Source organism: Ochotona curzoniae, unplaced genomic scaffold (assembly GCF_017591425.1).
Source record: "Ochotona curzoniae isolate NIBS_2020 unplaced genomic scaffold, NIBS_Ocur_1.0 scaffold_3223, whole genome shotgun sequence".
NCBI lineage: Eukaryota > Metazoa > Chordata > Mammalia > Lagomorpha > Ochotonidae > Ochotona > Ochotona curzoniae.
In genome coordinates, this window is record NW_024467108.1 from 7,766,749 (window position 1) to 7,786,363 (window position 19,615).

Below are 19,615 nucleotides of genomic sequence, written 5' to 3' on the forward strand. Positions count from 1 at the left end.
CTAAGCATCTCAAGCATATTCTGCCTCTGAACCCTAAAAATATAAGGATAACTTGGCTAGTATTTTTTTTTTTAAGATTACTGATTTTTATTGGACAGGCAGATTTACAGAGAGAAAGACAGAGATAAAGACATTCTATCCACTGGTTCATTCCTGAAGTGGTTGCAATGGCCACAGCTAAGTCAATTCAAAGCCAGGAGCCAGGTGCTAGGAGCCTCTTCTGGGTCTCCCTTACAGGTCCAGGGTCCCAAGGTTTTGGGACATCCTCTACAGCTTTCCCAGACCATAAGCAGGGAGCTGCATGGAAAGTGGAGCAGCCAGGACATGAACTGGTGCCCTATGGGATCCTGGCACATGCAAGGTGAGGATTCAGCCACTAGGCTACTGCACCAGGCCCCAATTGACTACCATTCTTATCTTCCTTTACAGGCAAGGAAGCTGAAAGCACAGAGGGGCAGGATAACTTGCCCAAGATCACACAGTACACCAGTGCAGGACTTTTTAAATTCGAATCACTCTTGGCCTGGACCTCTGGCGATTTCCTCTTACGACCTCACTGACTTAACATTGCATGTGTGTGTATATACTTACATAAAGTCACACTGTGATGTAAAAATAGAAATCAAAACAAAATATAACACACAAAAGGCCCACAGCCATGTCGAGTATGAACAAGGGCAAATGAAGGCCAAACGTGTCCTCTGAGGCTGCCTCCAGACGCAGCTCGCTAAAGGTTAAAGCATGACCCGTCACAATTTCTAACAATTAACCACAGTAAAAATAACGGTGATAAATTCTCAGGGGCTGCCGCAGAGCTCAGCAGGATCGCACGGGCCCATTAGGTGCCTCGGGGAAGTGCCCAGATCCAGAGAGCTTTCCATGTGGACAGGAAACAGCTCAGCAATTCCTGTCCCAAGGCTTCTGGAGGTATTTCCCGTTCTGTGAGTGCCTGAGCCCCAACTCTGGGCTGAAAGTGACTGTGAGAATCCCTGGGCACCCCTGAGGTTGAAGCTATAAATCTGCAGTGTGAGCAAACAGGCAGAGAAGTGCCAAGTTCAGCGAGAGGCCCTTGGCGCCCCAGCCCCGCTCTGTCCTCAGATGCAGTAAGTGTAATGGGGCCCGGGAGCCACATGCCTTGGCTTCCAGCTGGAGAACCAAGATCAGGATGATAGGCCTTCTCTGGGCAACTCCTGGTCACTTCTGACACTGGCCCTGCCAGCGGAATGCAGAGTTCCCCAGAGCATGGCTCCTGCAAAGAGGAAGGGCAGCTCCAGGAACTGGGCCAAGGTTCTCACCTGGAAGGACTGTGGCCCCACGCTCTACCTCCCTAGGCCCAGGGCCCTAACCTGTGTCATACTGCTTCTTAGCTAAGAAGGTTTGGACCTGTGCCCCTTCTGAGGTCTCCTGGTGGCAGAAACTCTTGCATGGCATCCAAACTGCCTCCTTCCCCTTCTCCCCAGCCCATCTCACCACCAGGGAATCCCAGGGAGCTGAATTCTGCCAGCCTAGGGAGGGGGCACAGGAGGGGAGCAGAGGAGGAGGGGAGAAGTGGAGAGCGATGCGGGCTGAATTGCATTTAGAAGTGAACATAATTCTAGCATCTCAGAAGATGTGCCAGGTGGAACGCCTCCTCCATGGAGCTTGCCAGGCATGCCAAGACTTCTGCAAGAAGCTCAGCCAATGAATGAAGCCAGGAGGCCTGCATACTCAACTGCAGATGCAACCCTTTGCTGCAGTGCTCCATGCCCAGGGACCCCTGGCACCCCTGGCCATTCTTCAGTCCCCAAGCCACAGGCTCACCACTCTCTCTCTGCACAAGGTCCTAGTTTAGTCTCTTCTGGCTCTCCCTCATTGTCCTCCAAGCCTCCTGTTGGCTTGGTTCAAGCATTAAAAAAATACACACACACACACATATATGGCAGTAAACCTCAGAAGAAGGAAGAGAGAGAAAGAAGTCAGCTTGTTAGCTGATGTTTTATAAACACACTGAAGCTGGTTAGCACAGAGTGGGGTGGGAGCATGGGGGAGGGGCAAGAGGAGGAGGAGGAAGGTTCCAGAAACCCCGTTATAAACACAAGGGCTGCATACTGGCGCGCTGTAGGAGAGACAGAAATAATAAAAGGAATCAGAACCAGATGGTGCGTCTCAAAAGAAAGTAGGAGTAAAAACACAGCTTTTCAAATGATAACGTAAATCAAAGTTCTAAACAACATTTTTCTCTCTTTGGTAAATAGCCCATAGGGCTCCAGGGCACTGGGCTGGAGGGTGGGGGCAGCCCACAATGTCCAGAGCAATCGCTCCTGCTGTCTCGGGGTCTTCACCTCCAGGGGCTGTGAAGAGGATAGGAAGTAGACAAAGGACACAGTTCCTGGCTGGCTGGGGGAGCTGGCGCCCCTCTTCTCACAAAGAACACAGATGAGGCCCCACCATGGCCACCAGATCCATCCACATCAGGGCTCCAGCCACACTTGGACAGCATGGCTCAGAAGGGGCCTGCTTGTCAGACACTTCAACCTCTTCCCATGTCCACTCTTTGCAAATGGGATCTGGCAAAATTCTTTTTTTTTTTTAATGTCATAGAGAAATTGATGTCTTGAGACAGGGACTCTGTGAGGTACCACCTGGGATTAGAGGACCAGCTCTCCTGGCAGCTCCTTCCAGCCAGTGCTGGGGAGGGTACCAGGGTGCTGGACAGTGGTGAATGGGAGGTAGCGGCCATGTGCCTGGCATCCCACAACTGCCAAGAGCAGAGTCCACCCGCTGCAGGAGACCTTGAGAGAGGCAGAGTGGGAAATGCGTTACCAACAGAACATCGACATTGATGGAGCAGTCCTGATGGGCCAGACACTGTGCACTGAGCAGGGGCTCTGCACAGCTCTTTCAACTCCAGTGGCTCTTGAAGGAACGCTGTGTGACAGATGAGGGGACTGAGGCTGCCCAGCGGAGGGGCCAGGACTCACACCTGTCCTCCATTGCAGTGTGAGCTCTTCAAGGCTGCTCTGACATGGGGAAGGCAGTGGGAGGCAGGACAGGAAGAGAAAGGAGACTCCCAGCCCTGCCATGCGTGGGCCCCATGTCCCCAGGAACGCACTGCCTTTCCCTAGGCCTCAGTCTCTTCATTCGTGAAACCGAAATGCTCCTTGACCTTGGCCTGGTTAGATTTTACAAGTAAGGGTGGATGGCACTGTTCCATCAGCAGCTCACCCCCTAGCATCATTCAGCACAGTCTGAAACCCACTTCCTGAGAGAGAGGCTCCCAGGCACAGGAAACACACTCACTCTCACACTCCCACTCTTACACATACACTTGGAGATACACACACACACACACACACACACTCTAATATTTGGAAACAAACATGCTCACAGTTATGCACAATCACATACACTTATATATTCATACTCACACTTATACATTCCCACTGTCCCTCTTACACACTCTCACTTTCTTATACTCAGAAACACACATACACATTCAGACACATGCACACATACACTCACACACAGACATGCGCTCTCAGACACCCTTATATGCACACTCACACACTCATATATACACACATGCATATACTCACGCACTTATACACATATGCTCTTACACACTCATACACGCACATTCACATTTTCAATCACTCACACACACAACACTCACATAATACCCATATACTCACAGTCACACACATATTCTCACCCACACTCATATTCACACACACTCCCACACACAGTGTGTAACAACAGCAGGCAGTCTGGAGGTCCAGGACAGAATCACACTTCAGAAATGGAGGCAGAGGCCGAGCAGAGGCATGTAAAGCACAGGTCAGATAACTTGGCAGACGAAGCCAGAGAGACTGGGCTCAAGCCAAGCAGCAGCCGTGAGGCCCTGGGTAAGTCACTCAACTCTCCCAGGACAAAGGAGAGATGACGATTCCACATTTCCCCCCATCCACCCCTTGAACAGCCTGAAGCTCAATGACAGCGGCCCCTGGCACAGAACCTGGCATGTGGTCAGGGCTCTCTTCCCCTTCCCCAGCCAGGGCCATGACGTGCCTGCCCTCTTCCTTCAGGTGTGTCATCATTGGTGCTGGACGCTGTCCTGGGGGTGGGTGGGTTGTGGCAACACCAAGAGGAGGCTGTACAGGCTTCCTGGGGTCTCTGGCTGCCCTCCTGCTCTGTGTACAGGCCTCTGTCCCTGGGGACAGTACCAGCATTGCTATCCACGAGTCTTACCTTCCTCACAGCTCTCGCCCTTGTAGCCAGGGTTGCAAATGCAGGTGCCCATGATGCAGGTGCCATGGTTGCTGCAGGCCACGTCGATACACTGGTTGGTGGGAACATCGCACTCGGCACCCTTCCAACCGCTGTGGCACAAGCACCTGCCCTTCATGTACTGGCCATTCCCGCTACACAGCACTGGGCAGGAGGCTGGGGAGAAAGCACCAGGACAATAGTGTAAACCAACATCCAGCATCACTCACTCCCTCCAGCTGCCTCGGTCTTCAGGGCCCTCACTGGCTTTGCCACAAACATCTGTATTCAATGGTCTGCTTCTCTTGTTCATTTTATTCCGGCTTTACTCAGGTAAAATTATAGGAGAACAGGGCATGGTGCAAGACCTGGCAGAGCTGGGGACCACTGAATGCTGCTTACCCCATCTCCTTTGGGTACTGTGCCTGCCAGGAACCTCACACAGGAAGCATCAGACTGGTCCTTGGTCTGGCTGGTAAAGACAGTGGTCTCCTACCTGCCCCAGTTGGCCCCAGCACCACTTCTAGCAGCACCCCACTTCTATTCCTGGCACCCGACATGCAGCACCACTCACTGTCACCTATAACCTAGCCAATTTCAGCTTCTTTTGCCTTGTAGGTCTCTACTCCAAGCCCCAGACACCACTGTCCCTTTAAGAGAAGAGCTGAACCCAACCTAACTCTTTAAAGCATTATCTTTCCATTCTGCTCCTTAGTGTAAAGGCTTTTGTGATCATTGCTATGTCGGACACCATTATATAAAAAATAAATTATGCTGCACTGTGCTGTAAGTAGTCGCCAGTCTCACCGAGACACAGTAAGGCTGCTTTATACGTGACTCTTCAGTGCCTGCAGGACGAGGCAGTGATTCTTGTTAGAAGGAATGACTCATTCCCATCTGCACCAGCTTGCTGGGGCCCCCACCTGGCTCCTTCCCCTTTAAACCACTCAACAAGTAAGCCGTGTGCTTCTCAGCGGTGCGGCCTCAAAATCCGTGCCTGTTTGTCTTCAGGCAGAATATGCAGAACCCCCAAACAATGTCATGGCTCAGCACTGTGTCCCCAGTGTGGAAACCATCGATCCTTCCACCACTGGACAACTTCTTAGACCTAGGGTGCAGGCCCAGGATCCCCTCCACGGGGGTTCCTCTCCACATTAAGTCAGGCCCCCTGTGTTCTGATGGAGGCTCTGCCTTTTGTCTTCTGTACAGTGCCTTTTTCTCACTGTAGGACGGCTTTGCAGCCAACTGTTTCTTGTATACCCATCCCCAGAGCACACAGAGACTCCCTGGGGGAGGGAGAAGTCTTGCTCAGCTCTGCTTTGTGGGACTCAGCCCCGGATGGACAAGGGGCCTGCATGGCTCTGAAGCCATTACTGAATGAATAGAGACAGGAGAATCAAAAGAAGGGGACCCTGTAGTTTCCCCAGGAGAGTGCTGCACTCTCCAGAGTAGGGAGCTCCTTGGGCATAGGCTGAGCTCATTCTTCCTGGCAGCCCTGAGGAGCAGAACCACAGGCTAGAGCATGGGCACCCTTTTAGACTAACTCAGCACAGGCTGTGCAAAGCGTCAGGCAGCGTAAGGGCTCCCAGTGGAGAAGTCCCTCTCTCAGGGGCCTCAGAGGCAGCAAATGGACAGCTCCGTAGTCCCCCAGCCTTTGCCCATCCTTGGGCCAGACAGAAATCCCCCCCAGTGTGGAGATGAACTTCAAAGAAGCTTGGCAAGGACTATCACTCCTCTAAGTGGAGGTCCACAACTACTCAGCCTGTCTGTGCCAGGCACATGAAGTTCACCATGGCTGGTCCTGTGACAGCTGTCCCATCATATACATATGGGTACCGAGCTGACAGGGCATGGGCTCTGCATACAGACCACCCTTGAAGGGTTCTAAAGAAGGACCTCTGCCACCTCCCTGCCCTGGCTCATGACTCTGGAAGTGAAACTCAAGCTTCCAGGATCCATGGGCAGTCTCACCTCGGCCGCAGTCTGGACCCAGAAAACCCAGGAAGCAGTGGCAGGTGCCGGAGATGCAGTCACCGTTGCCATAGCAGTTGCTGGGACAGCTCTCCACCGACTCTGCAGAAAAAGATGACGATAGAGTGAGAATGGCACTCAACTCATTGCTGGCTAGGACGCACCCAGTGGCTTGGGTGGCTCAGTCACCAGGAGGAGTTAACATCCTGTTATTTTCACTCTTACTGATTTCTAGCTTGGAGGATACCATGAGATGTGTTCTGGGCAATGTCTGCCTGAACCACAGCTCTATAAATCAAGCTTGTATCTACAAGTGCAGTAGGAGTTCTTCAACCCAGAAGCTTTGGGAGAAGTGGCTTAACGTGTTCACAGTGATTATGACCAGGATGGGAGAGGGTAGGTGCCGGATGATGCCTGTTTCTATTTCTCTGTGCTTTACATTGTTATCATAAGGAACTGACAGTCCATTGATCTTTATTTTTTCCATAAAGTTACTGGGCACTCACAGATCTGTCTCTTCCTACCTCTGATGTTTTGCTTGTTGGATTGGGGCCCACCATGTCTCATCGGGGCTGCCAAAATGCCAACGTCCCCCTCTGTTTTCTTCCCTCCTGCTCTGGACTCACACCAGCCAGCAGTCTGAGTGGATCTCCTGGCAACAATCCTAGTACTGTCCCCCTCCTGCCTGGGACCCTTCAGCGGTTCTGGTTTGCAGAGCTGGGAAACTCAAAGCCATTGAAATTTTCTCTCCCATTTCCTATACTGTCCCTGTGCCCCCAGAATCTGCTGTCACTCACTTTTGGCAGGGGTGTAACTTGCTCTCACCACCCTAACATCTCTGCATGTGACCCTAGGTATGATGCATCAAGGAAATAGTGAACCCATTTCCCAAAGTTTTTCATCAAAAAAATAGGCAATGTTTGGTGCTCTAGCTAACAGACATGTTTGACTCTAGATAATATGCTTATTTGAAACAACTCGTTTCTCAACAATGCTGAATATGGAATAAAGTTAAAAAGGAGCTATATAAAAAATGCTTTCTTTATACCATGTATCTGAATTTGCTGTTATCACAAAAGAAGGAGTTAACAGAGGAAGCAGCTAAGCTAGGAACAGAGTGGCTTGCTTAAGGCCATAGGCCCTAAATCATGGAGGCTGGATTTGAACTCAGGCCTTTGGACTCCAGGTTAGGTCTTGTGCTATCTGGATCTTGCAGGACTGTCTTCCATAGAAGAGGTCAGAGGAATGAGCAAGGAAGAGCTGTGAGACATTGAGAGCAGCAGAGAATTGTGTGGGAAGCTACAGAGTTCTAGAACTTCTGGAGTTTGATGGGGTCTGAGAAACCTGATCCATCCACTTTCTCTCACTTAAGACAACTGAGAGCCCACACCAGGGCTGTGGCTTGTCAGAATTGAAAGCTGAGAAAAAGGCAGGCATGCAGAGCTGTGGAATGTGTCATGAAGCCCAAATGAAGGGTTTGGTTAGGTCAGATGTCACCCTGTAAGGGACAAGCCTTGCCAATGGGAAAGTCACAGCCTCTGCTGGCAGCAGCAGGAGACTGAGTACAAGCTCTGTGACATAGAGCATTATCCTTCCCCTTCTGTGCTCTACCTGCGTCACAGGTAAAAATGCAAGGGATGATGGAGGTGACTCCCAAGAGCTATTTCCATGTCTATAATTGATGGCATGACCACCTTTGGTCCTCTCAGACAAGGGCACTGAGACTTATACCCTCAAGCAGCTGTGATAGCTGGAGCTGAGACAATCTGCAGCCAGGAGCCAGGAGCCAGGAGCCTCTTCTGGGTTTCCCACACGGGTGCTGGGTCCCAAGACTTTGGGTCATCCTTGACTGCTTTCCCAGGCCACAAACAGGGAGCTAGATGGGAAGCAGGGCTGCCAGGATTAGAACTGGCACCCATATGGGATCCCAGGGCCTTCAAGGTGAGGACTTTAGCTGCTAGGCTACCATGAGACTTATATGCAGCACAGCTCTGGCTGCAGAGGGTAGGGGTGGGGTTGCAGGTATAGCACACAAACAGCTGGAATGGAGCCACATCAGTAGAAGGAAATCTTCCTGAAGGAAGTGGGATTGCTGAGGGATAGGGGGAGGGAGTGAGGGGGGATCAGCAGCATTTGTAACTCAGTGCACTGCCAAGGCAAGTCTTTCCCCAAGGATTTCCAGATTAATTTGGACTCTGTTTGCAAGGTTTGAGAAAATGGCCCAAATGTGTGGGTCTCCTGGTGAACAGACAATTCCACATACTGGCTGTTGTGTCTCTGCTAACACAGGCGGAGTTTTACACTAACACTAACTTAAGAATCAGAGGGTCTAATTTAACAGAAGGCCTCATTCCTGGTACAGTGGTTGGGGTTGGGGGTATTGAGGTTCACAGATAGCTTCAAGATACCTGTCCTCCACTGACTTGATTAGGAAGCATCCTTGTTCCCAAGATGTTTACAACACACAGTGCCTCCCTAACCCTGTCTTTGCAGAGGGCTACTTAGGAAGTTTCATGTGGAATATTCCTTTCAAAAATGAGAACTCCAAGCAAAGCTCAGGCAGTACTGTTTTCACAAGAAGCTGCTGGCTAACTGAACAACTGAAGGGGAGGTACTAACTGCAGGGTTGTGGACAAGACAGAGAGGGCAGAAGGCCGGGCTCTTGCAGGCCAGCTCTGCCACCAAATGGCTGTGGAGCTTCCGCTGTATGACTTGATGTTTCTGCAACAGCTTCCTTGTTATTGCACCTGCTCCTGCAGTACCAATTTGCTTGGTAACTTCCATTCCTGTTTTAAAATCCAGTTCAAATGCCACCTCCCTTGAGAAGCCTTCCTGAGATTGGTAACAGGCTATGTTACTGCCAGGATTCTTTCCCCCTCAGCCTTATTAACGTTGCGAGTCATCTACCTGTTGACTGAGGACTCCTAGGGAATAGAAACCGAGCTTATTCATTTATGGATGTGCCCTGGTTTCCAATCCACAGGAGAATCTCAATGACTATTTCCTGTGATCATGAAAGGAATCCAACTCCATTATCTCAGTGATTTCTCAGCCTATCCCCGGGTGAAAAGTCCCCGGCTTAGGCCCTCTCAAATCCAATGGTATAAAATGACCCCTAAAAAATTATGACAGTTATCAGCTGCATTCTTAACTGGATCAACTGCAGACTAATCCAGATTCTGCTTTTTGAGGTCTTCAAGATACAAACATGTTATCATCTGCCAAAAAAGTCTTCCATGGGAAAAGGTGAGCAAAACACTGCATTGTGACTGAGTGCAGTGTTTGTGGCTAAACCTGACAGAATTGAAGCCTGTTTGCTACAAAACTTTGCTCCAGGCTGCTGGTAAGGAGGCAGAAGTTTCAGGAGACATGAAATCATTTGAAGATGCCAACATGGAAATGGAAGGGAGACATTTGGAGAAGCCTCACTCTGGGTGAAATTTTTACATGTGTAGCATTTCTTCCACTCAGAGTGATTTAGACAACTTGGTGTCCCCTTGGGGTTCCGTAAGTAATTAGTCTCTCCCGACCAGATACCTCTGTGTTCATCCCTGGGGCAACAGGAGTGCTGTTCATGGGCTTGGGACAAATGTGGGCTTCACTGCAGAAACACGCTGTATGTTCCCAATTAGGACCTGGGGAGTGGCTCCCACATGCCTCCTGCTTTGCTCACATTCACACCGCACCTGCTTCCATTTAGCAGGAAGTCTATGTACCTCTGGAACTGTGTGGATCTGTATTAGACATTCAGCTGCCTAGGAGCTGATTTTCATAATGAGGTGTAAGGTATGTTGGCAATCAGAGGGGCTCCCATCCCCCAGGGGCCAGATTTTTTTTTTTTTGTCATAGCAGTGGGATCTGGTAGGACATCTGATTTTTGGGAACTTATTTTTCTGAAATCCAAATTGGAATGCAGATCTTGCATGCTGCCTCAGCTCATTTGCTGGACATGTGTGGTAAGTGAGTGCTCAAAATACGGAGGGACAGCTGCAAAAGGAAGAAAGTAGGCCATGCCCTTCCTTGGAGAGACACAGGAGTCATGAAGCCATGGAGACCATGGGGGATCCTCGGCAGTGCCCATTTTGTCTGTTGCTTCCTCTTTATCATAAACAAGTCATCAGCATTCCTGTGTCAAGGTGAAAGGTGATCACAGCTGGTGCCTAAGTCCCCTTCAGTCTAGAGTGGATGCCTGGGACAGGCTGCCTTTACTTGCTACTTCTTGCCTTTTCGTTTTTGAAATCCTGACACCTTCTTCTGAAAGAAATAAGCAGCTGGCAAAGAGGAAGCTCCTGCTTGGAGAAGAGGCTATCAGGTAGCCCCAGTGCCTACCACATTTTGCTCACATGGAGGCAGTAACACTGGCAAAGCAATGGTGGCTTTTCTCTCTGCCCCCTGTGACCTGGCTACTCCTGCCTGTGGCCCTGGTCTAAGCAGGCAAAACCTCTATGTCTACAGACACTTGACTCTAAACCCCAGGACCTAAGACAGAGGCAATAATTGTAGGAGCAAGACCAGAGTCTGCTCACCATCTGAAGTCCTTGCAGTCAGCTCACCTCTTATCCGGCCCCCTCTCCCAGAGTCTCCTTTGTTGCGTGCCCCTGTGACATGTGCAACCTCAAAGAAGGCTGTGCTTACCACTGATGCCCCTCTGTTTGCTGTCTCTCCTTACGCTATAAGATGGCACTTCAGGTGCTCTTTGGGGCACTTGGTTGAAGCAGCAAGATCCACCTGCTGCACAACAGAGATCTACTTTCTGAATTTCTTCCTGGCTGCTCTGCAGGAGATGGAGGTGAAGGCTACAGCAAAGACAGAGTTGGGGCCCACAGGGCCAACTGGATGACTGGATGCATCACCTGAATAATGGGTAGTGAGACTCATGTTCTTGGTTGCAAGACTGGCAACCCCTTTGTTCTTGAAACAGAAGGGCTGGGTTTATTACCAGCAACCCAATGAAGAGCTGGAAACCAACTGGATAGCACAGCTTGGATTTAACTCAATAGCGACTCAAGCTGGAGGGAAGACTGTAATAGAAACTTTCTAACTTACTCACATGGAACTGTGATTGACATAATTACATATTGTTTAAATACATATAACAATTAGGAGACGGGGTGCCTTTGTCACCATTTTATGGTCTCAGATGAGACTGAGAGCTACAGTCACTTTCTCCAGGTCACCCAGCTGAAGGGGTAACTCTGGGAGGTGAAACTTGTCCTAGCTGGAGATAGTTTGGGTTAAATGGGCTGGAATAGAGAATGGGCTCTGTAGTCAAGCTGTCTCCATTGGGCTGTATCTCCATAACATCTTCTTCATCTGTGAAATGGGGTTAACAACAGCTCCCACCTCAGAGAGCCATTCTGAAGAGCAAATAGAATAATGCTGTACATGTCAAGAGCCTGACCCTGGAGTAGCCAAGTTGCTCTTTGGGTTTCAAGGAGGGCTCTCAAAGGCTTTCCCCTGTGAACTCAAACAACACTCTAACTTGGCCTAATGAATCCAAGAAGAGAAATTGGACTACTGGCGGCCAACACACCCCCTCATCACACATACAAAACCCACAGAAGCTCCCTGTGGTAAGAGGGGGAAAGCAAACAAGCAATGTTCTTGAATGTGAAGAGGGCAAGTTATCTGGGTAAATTTTCACTTGGGAGAAAGCACTGTCAAAGCAAATTAAACCTGCTGTCTCCCTGATGCCCAAACACAGGCAGACACATGCCAACATCTTGAAGAACTTTTCTCCCTGTGGCACTCTAGATGAGCACTGGGCAGGTGCCAGTTGCTGGAAATCTGTTGCACAGCTTGTGAGGTGTCAGTCCCTGTAGGCACCCCAGATTTTTTTTTCAGATGATGAAATTCAAAGGTCTTCAGTCTGCAACCATCTAGGTCAACACAATGACAAAAATTTGACAAAACTTCTGACAGCCTGGGCTGGAAGCCAGCTCCACACTGGCATTTGAATTGGGAGATCTGTTTTCAATCATCCAAAAGTCTACCGACCACTATTAAGAGCAGTTTTAAGGAAGGGTCAAAGAAAAGATTGGTCCCTTGATTACATTCAGTATGGATTCTTTATTAAGTTTTCTTTGGGGAAAAGTCAAATTTTATCAGCAAGACTGAGAGCCCCTTGATGACAGGCATCTTGTCTCCCAAGAGTTTGCTGTAGGCTAAACATAAATCTAGTATTCCGTGTTGATTGTGTTGATGAACTAGCAGGAATACAAGAGGAAAGAGAAGAGAGAGACCACAGAAACTGGTATGACACAACCCTCACTATCAACAGAACTGTCTGGTGGCCAGTAAAGCTACTGCTCCCTTGTCCTTTATTTTTAGATGGACAATACCTACACTGGAGAGGGGAGGTGGGAAGCTCTACTGTATGCTATGCTCTTAGACCAAATCTGGAGTTCAACTGCTCATATGTGGATGCCAACTTGAGAAATGTGTTTAAGATCAACTAAAACACATTCACTGGGAAACCAGAAAGAGAAGTCAAAGACTTCTTGAAGGAAATGATAATTGAGTTTATTAGACATCATTGTGTCATCTTTGGAGTTTTTCAAAGATTTGTTTATATTTGAAAGGCAGAGCAACAGAGACATGGAAAGAAAAAAGAGAGGAGAAGAGCAGGGGAGAGAGAAATACAGGGATCTTCTAGCTGCTGGTTCATTCCCCAAACGGGTATAATGGTTGGGGTTGGGCTAGGCCAACTCTAGCAGCCAGGAACTTTATCCATTCTCTTGTGAGGGTAACAGGGGTCCAGGAACTTGGGCCATCTTCTGCTGTTTTCCCAGGCTGTTTAGCAGGGAGTTGGATTGGAAGCAAAGCAACTGGGACACAAACTGGTGCTCATGTAGGATTCTGTTGTAACAGAGGGCAGCTTAACTTGTAGCACTACAACAACTGATCCAATTTCTGTTCTAATCTGTCTATCATGTGAATTAGGGTTGAACTTTATTTTGTGTCTATGATAGGTTGACATAGGCTCAGTGATTAAAGACCATAATACTTAAGACATGCACTAGTTCAAAAGAAGAAAAAATTTTTAAGAGTCAAAACAGAACACCACCAACTATCCTGGGTAATAATCCCTTGATACATAATCTCCTGGAAGGCTGGTAATGTGTGAACCATCTCTAAATCTCCATTAAATAGCATGCTCCTTGACTCAAAGCATGTATTGTCAGTTAACTATGAACGTACTGAGTGATCTACAAAGTCTAGTACTTTCAGCCTGTGGATATATTCAGCGTATACTGACAAGGTGAGGATATTGCAGGGGGAACTAAAGATATTGTGCACTGCCCCTTCCAAGCTTGGGTTCTTGTGACTCTGAGTCATGGTCAGAGCAATGTACATAGATGATGCCAAATCCTGGGGTCCTCGTCATACTCCTGCTGTCAAAGTGTGAGCTGACGCTGGCCGTGTCCCTTCCTCTCTGTGGGTGCTTCCTCTCATTGACAAAATTCATGAAATTTAGTCAGCAAATGCTTACCCAGCATCTACTTTGGCTCAGGGGGTGTGCTAGAGGAGTGGCTGGTTTAAATGATCCATCTGCTCTAACAGCCTGTGATCTCCTGAATCCAACCAAATTCTTGGTACTTAGAAAACTACATAAACAAATCAAAGAGCGGAGAGAAACATCATCATGATCTCGGCCTGAGGGGGTGAAAAAGGCAGGCTGGTTTCACAGCTGACTCTCACATCATGCAATGATCCACCCCGGAAAAGGCAAGTCACCAGGCCAGGAATAAGAAGGTCAGTCGCTGGCTGGAAGATGCAGCCAGCCCCCTGTCCTGGAACTGCTGACATACATTCTAAGGCCATTCCTAGGGCACATGGCTCAAGCCCTTTCTTGCCAGGCCTTCTGAGCAGGAGTGGCCACTTACAACAGAAATGGGATGAGACTAAACAGTAGAATAAGGCTTCCAAACAAGGGGCAAGGGCTTCAGTGATCCATGATTCAAGATGCCCTCCAAGGCTCCATCCAATTCCCATGTGAGGGGTGGCCATGGTTGCGCCACATGACACTGCCCTGCTTGCTGCCTGAAGCTGAAGGGATCAGAAGGAACACCTGACCCAAGGAGAGTCCATTCATTGGATGAACAGTGCTCTGGGTGTGGCCTGGTGCTCAGAGGTTCTGGGTCAAAGTTGGACTCCAGTGTTTGAACCAACAACTACCTAAGAACATGACAATCCATGGTAGGAGAGTGAGCCTAAGGACACAATGGCAGGAAATAGGCTTGTGAGGTATACTAATGGCTAAATGAAGAGAAGCAGGCCTGAGTGAGGGGTAGAGACTGGCCAGTGCAGCAAACAGTGCACCCAATAGAAGCTAAGGGAGAGCAGGGGATCCTGGAGCAAGAGGCCAAGGTTATCTGGGAGAGAACAAATGAAAACTAGAAGTTGCTTGGATTTCCAGAGACAGTTCAGTGCCACCTTCAACCTTAAAAGATTTGGCTGTCACACCAATCTGTCCTGGGTGTTGCCTGACTGCGGTTTTGCTTTTTCCAATGGAAAAAGACAGTAGTGCACCCATCTGCCTGATTTTTGTTTTAGGCTTTGGTGCTCATGGGTTGCTGCAGCACCTACTGATCTTAAAGTACTGTCACACAGTTTTACTTTATCTTCATACATAAAGGCTCTTACTCCTTTACAAAGGACAGAAGGACCCATTCTTTGCACTCGGATGTGGGAAGATGGGTTGCTTTTCCTTATTTGTAGAATGGAACACAAGGCATGCAGAGAGCTGGTGCGAGTTTGCATAGTTCATCAGTGACAGAACTGATAGACAGCACTCTGATTCCACTCCTTTTGTCTTTAGCATCCACTCAGAGTCAGGACTACATAGAGGATACTGCCAGGACCACTACATCCCAATCAGCACCAACTATGGCTTTGTTAACTGAAATTTAATTATTATAGGCTTACTACCTACAACTCTCTCTCTGGCTACTCCTAAATGTATCATTGCCTACAACTCTTTCAAAATCAAAATGTAGCTCTGGCTGCTCATCATCATCATGCCTGGACAATGGCATTCATGTATCTAAGCACTGATCATTCATTCATCCAGGTGTGTTTTGACTGGCTGCCAGAGTGACCAAAAGGATGATCCTGGCTCTCAGGAAGCAGTGAAGAGGCTTCAGACCCGAGTCAGGCAGAGCCAGGGTCTGAATCCTAACATGGTTATTTCTGCAGGTGAGACTTACCGAAAATCATTACACCCAAGTCTCAGTGAGTTTATCAGTGAAATGAGAAAATCACTTGTCATACTTTTGTGAAAATTACTCCCCAAAACCTCAACATATACTTTATATGTCCCTGGTACCTAGAAGATGCTTAGCAAATACTACTGACTCCCATGTAACATCAGTGATTGTAGGTCTGGCACCTGACATTTTGTTAAACCATGGGTTCTCCCCAGGATTCCTGTTTCCATAGGTCTGGGGCAGGGTTCTAGTTGACGCCAATTCTCTGTGTTTGATACACTTGGGGAAGCACAAGTCTGGAAGAAAGTCCATAAAAACAAGGTGGGGGGAGGAGGGGCAGAAAGATCTCAAATATGCAAGAATGCAAAGGAACCAGTGGCCCAGTTCCAAAGAGGAGGGTTGGGTCCTCCAGGAGGTGGTATTTGAATAGCTCTTAAAGAACAGGCAGCCTTTTGAAATGCAAAGCAGTTCTGGGCAAGACTGGGGTCGGGTAAGAGCCAGATCCAGAATAATCATTTTTGCTGCTCCCACGCAGTGACCTGCTAATCATCATTCCAGCGTCATGTCAAGTCTGTCTTTGGGACAAATTACTTAAGAAATCTTTTTTTTTTTTAAAGCTCCCCTCAGCTGCTGGCTAGAGAGTTCCACGTAATGAGCATCACTTTGTGCTGAATGCTTCTGTAATGACAGACAAGCAGGAACAGAAACAGGCTCGGAGGAGGGTGGCACGGCAGGCAGCTAATTATTTTCCAATCATTTATCCAGGCTTGTCACCGGGCTCCTTAGTGCTTACAAGTCACACAGAAAGCCAAGTCACCTCTCTTGCCTTTTCAATCAGCCTAATCAAGTCTGAATTTACACAAAACTAGGTACAGATGACCCGCAGGTGCAAAAACCTCACACACTGACCCGGACTTTGCCTGGAAAATGTTCATGTCCAGGTAACATAACCTCTGTATCTGTATTCTCTGGGACATCCATCCCCAGTCCTGTCCCTTTTTGTCTGTCCTGCACCTGTAGGCCAGCTGCCATCCTGGACTGGTGTCTGTCCAGGATGCTGCTAAGGTCACTGTGCTTTAGCCTCTGGTGCAGATGCAATAAACAGGACCCTATGGTCACTTCAGAAGATCTGTGATGACAACTGCCTCTGATTCAGGGAAGATGCAGACTCCAGATCCTGTCTGCTGCTGCTGGCACTGACACCACCTGCCTGGTGCTGAGGCATCTGAATGCACACCTGGTCCTGGAGCAATATTTTCCAGACGTCACTGGTAGGTACAGCCTTTATGCTGTTGCCACATTCACAAGCCATCTGTCGTATCCACTTAGCACTTGCTGGACTCATTTATTTTCTTGAATTTATTTCAATCAAATTCAATAACACTATGAGATAATGAAATTGATATATCTAATTATATTTTCCCAGTTTACTAAAGCAAACATATAATTTTTGAACTAGAGCCTGCCTATGTATAATTTAGAATCATCTCAAGGAGTGTACTTGAGAAAACAATGAAGAGGAGAAAGCACACACTTCTCGCCCAGGAGGCTGAGGCTCCCACTGCCCTTTCTGAATGGCCTTCTTTGGCACAAAGGTCTATCTCATGTCCTCTTCCTGCTGCCATCTAGTTGCATCCACCTCCTCCACCTGCAGCAGCACCCTCTTTTCAACTTCCCACCTGATCCAGGGCTGCCCACTTTTCCTTAAAGTCTCTCGTGCCCCGTTCTGTGCATGTCCAAGCCCTTTCCTCCTTCAAGGCCCCACTGAAGAAAGCTTCTCACTTCCTCCTGGCAGGATATATGTCTCCTCTGAATCCTAAGGAATGGCAGTGCCCTTCCATTTTCCCTTAACACCTACTGCCTTCTACTTTGCTGACTGGTGATGCACGAGTCTTTCTGTTCCCTTCATGGAGCCTGCAGATTCCCTGAGAGAAATGGATTAATACCCAAGTCTCTTTCTCTCATCTATGCCAGCCCAGGAACTAGCACATGGCTTTGTCTTAAGTAGCCACTAGGTCAACAGTAATGTCAATCCTAAAAGGCCAATATCTTCTCTTTTTCTTTTTCCTTTTCTTTCTCCTTCCTTCCTTCCTTCATCTTTCTTTTCTTTTCTTTTTTTGGTTGTTTTTTAAAGGGCAATTCTTGCTTGATGTTATGTTTTCTGGTGGCTTGGCTTCTGGGCCTAGGGCTGGGCTCCTTCTCTGTGCCATGGACTGCTTACTTCTTAACTGCTTTCTTCTTTTTCTACCTTCATTTTTTTAAAAAAAAGTTTATTTATTTGAAAGGCTGAATGACACACACAGTGCAAATACATGCACATATGTGCAAGTACCTACACACACACACATACACAGATCCCCCTCTTTTATTGTTTCACCTCCCCAAATGTCCACAACAGCAGGAATTGGCCTAGACGAAAGCCAGGAGGCAGGAACTCCAGCAGGGATCCCTGTGTTGGGGACAAGGACTCCAGTACTCTTAATCTGTGGCCTCCCAGACAATATACCTGCAGGGCTCTAGTCCAGGCACTGTGAAAACATCTCATACTGCAGCTTAACCTACTGTGTTACAAGGCTTGCCTCTCAAATTTAGTTTTTTCAGACCTTACTTCTCTTCTGTCTGGACCTGTGACATTTAGCTAGACCCCAAATTGGGCTCCTTGCTCCCCAAATAGCACTTGTTACATGTTGGGGCAGCAAGCAATAAAGGTGTTTTATAGGGCCCCAATTCCTTTCTCCCACAATAGCTGCCAAGATAGCTCTGTGAATTATGTGTTCAAATTACTTCTATCAAGACATAACACAATAAATTGATTAGCAAGATGGAGAAGTGCTCAGGCCCTGGTGGATTTTTCTTTACAACAATTATAATGCTTGTTGGTCAGTTGCACTGTGATTTGAGCAATCTTTCTTCCTTATTTATCTACTAGGTAACACTCTACATAATAACTTGGGTCTATATCCTTGGGCCAGAGGCCAAGTTGGACTTCTGCTTGACACCAAATTCTATTAGAGATCATAGTAATATAATTATATGCTCAAGTTAAATATTTTATAGCTGCTCTGGCCACCTAGATAGATCACTCCCTTTGGCCTCTAGGCAGAAACTAGTGGCACAGTCGTAGTTACATTTTTTTTCGTAGCTACATATCTTATAAGGAGCTGAGAAATAGTTGCTGCTGAGAATAGTTTATAGAACCTTCTGGTCCTTCTGCCTTCCTGGCAGCAGCAGAACTGCAAGCTACCATTGTACTGGGCCATAACACAAATGTAGACCCCTCCCTGGAACTGGCCTCTGGGGGCCATATCCTTACTCCCTTGATCAATGAAAGATTATACTGGGCCATAATGCAAATGATAGGCCCTTGCCTAGGACTGACCTCCAGGGGCCACCTCCTTACCCTCTTGATCAATGAAAGATCATACTGGACTGTAGTGCAAGTGGTAGGCCCCTGCCTGGGATTGGCCTCCAGCGGCCACCTCCTTACCCCCTTGATCAATGAAACATTACTCCGTTCCTGGGCAGGGCTGTGGGCTGCCTGCCTGGTGGGTGCCTGTCTCTCCTGCATGAGCCATCTGCCACGCCTGGCAGTGTGGTCTAACAGAATGAGCACAGGCTTTTGAGTGAGACCCTGGGATTCTCATCCCACTCTGCTATCTTCTGTAGCATCTTGAGCAAGTCATATTAGACTATGGTGCCTCAGTTTCCTTGTCTGTAGAGAGTGAGTGAGCAATATGCAGTGGGTGCTGTAGTCTTGACAGTTGACAGACGGTGAACAGGGGCTTGTGGACTCTCCTCTGGAGGGTGGCTTTCCATCTCTGTTTTCTGACTTCCTCAGCTCACTCTTCTACTGGGACTCTGGCAGTTTGCGCGGGTGAGTGGGTGGGTGTTAGTGTGTGAGCACTTTACAGCAGGAAAAGAGGGGCTCTCTGGCTTCTAGCCTGTGAAAGCAGCAATTAATGCTCCCACATGACCTGTGCTCAGTGCTGGCTTCTCTCATTAATATACAGCTGAGTGCCTGTGAGGTTCTATTGCTTCCACCTTCAGGACACACTAGCACAATCCACAATCCCCCACAAGTGTGCAGCCTCCACGTGGGGAGTTATTCTTCCTTCCATTCAGCTCATGCCAGCAAGGCACGGACAAACATTTCATAGACATCGCTCCTTTTAATGAATGGTGAGTTTGAA

General features: G+C 48.2%; 1 protein-coding gene across 4 annotated transcripts in view; it reads right to left on the reverse strand.

Annotated features, from left to right (window-relative positions):
* TENM4 (teneurin transmembrane protein 4) overlaps nucleotides 1–19,615 on the reverse strand; it is a 356,529-nt gene that overhangs the window by 132,813 nt on the left and 204,101 nt on the right. For all 4 annotated transcript variants that reach the window (XM_040963945.1, XM_040963947.1, XM_040963948.1 and 1 more), the window contains 2 exons: nucleotides 6,217–6,318; nucleotides 4,228–4,422 (listed from right to left, as the gene is read on the reverse strand). In XM_040963945.1, the coding sequence (XP_040819879.1) occupies nucleotides 4,228–4,422; nucleotides 6,217–6,318 (297 nt within the window). The remainder of the gene's footprint in view (nucleotides 1–4,227; nucleotides 4,423–6,216; nucleotides 6,319–19,615) is intronic.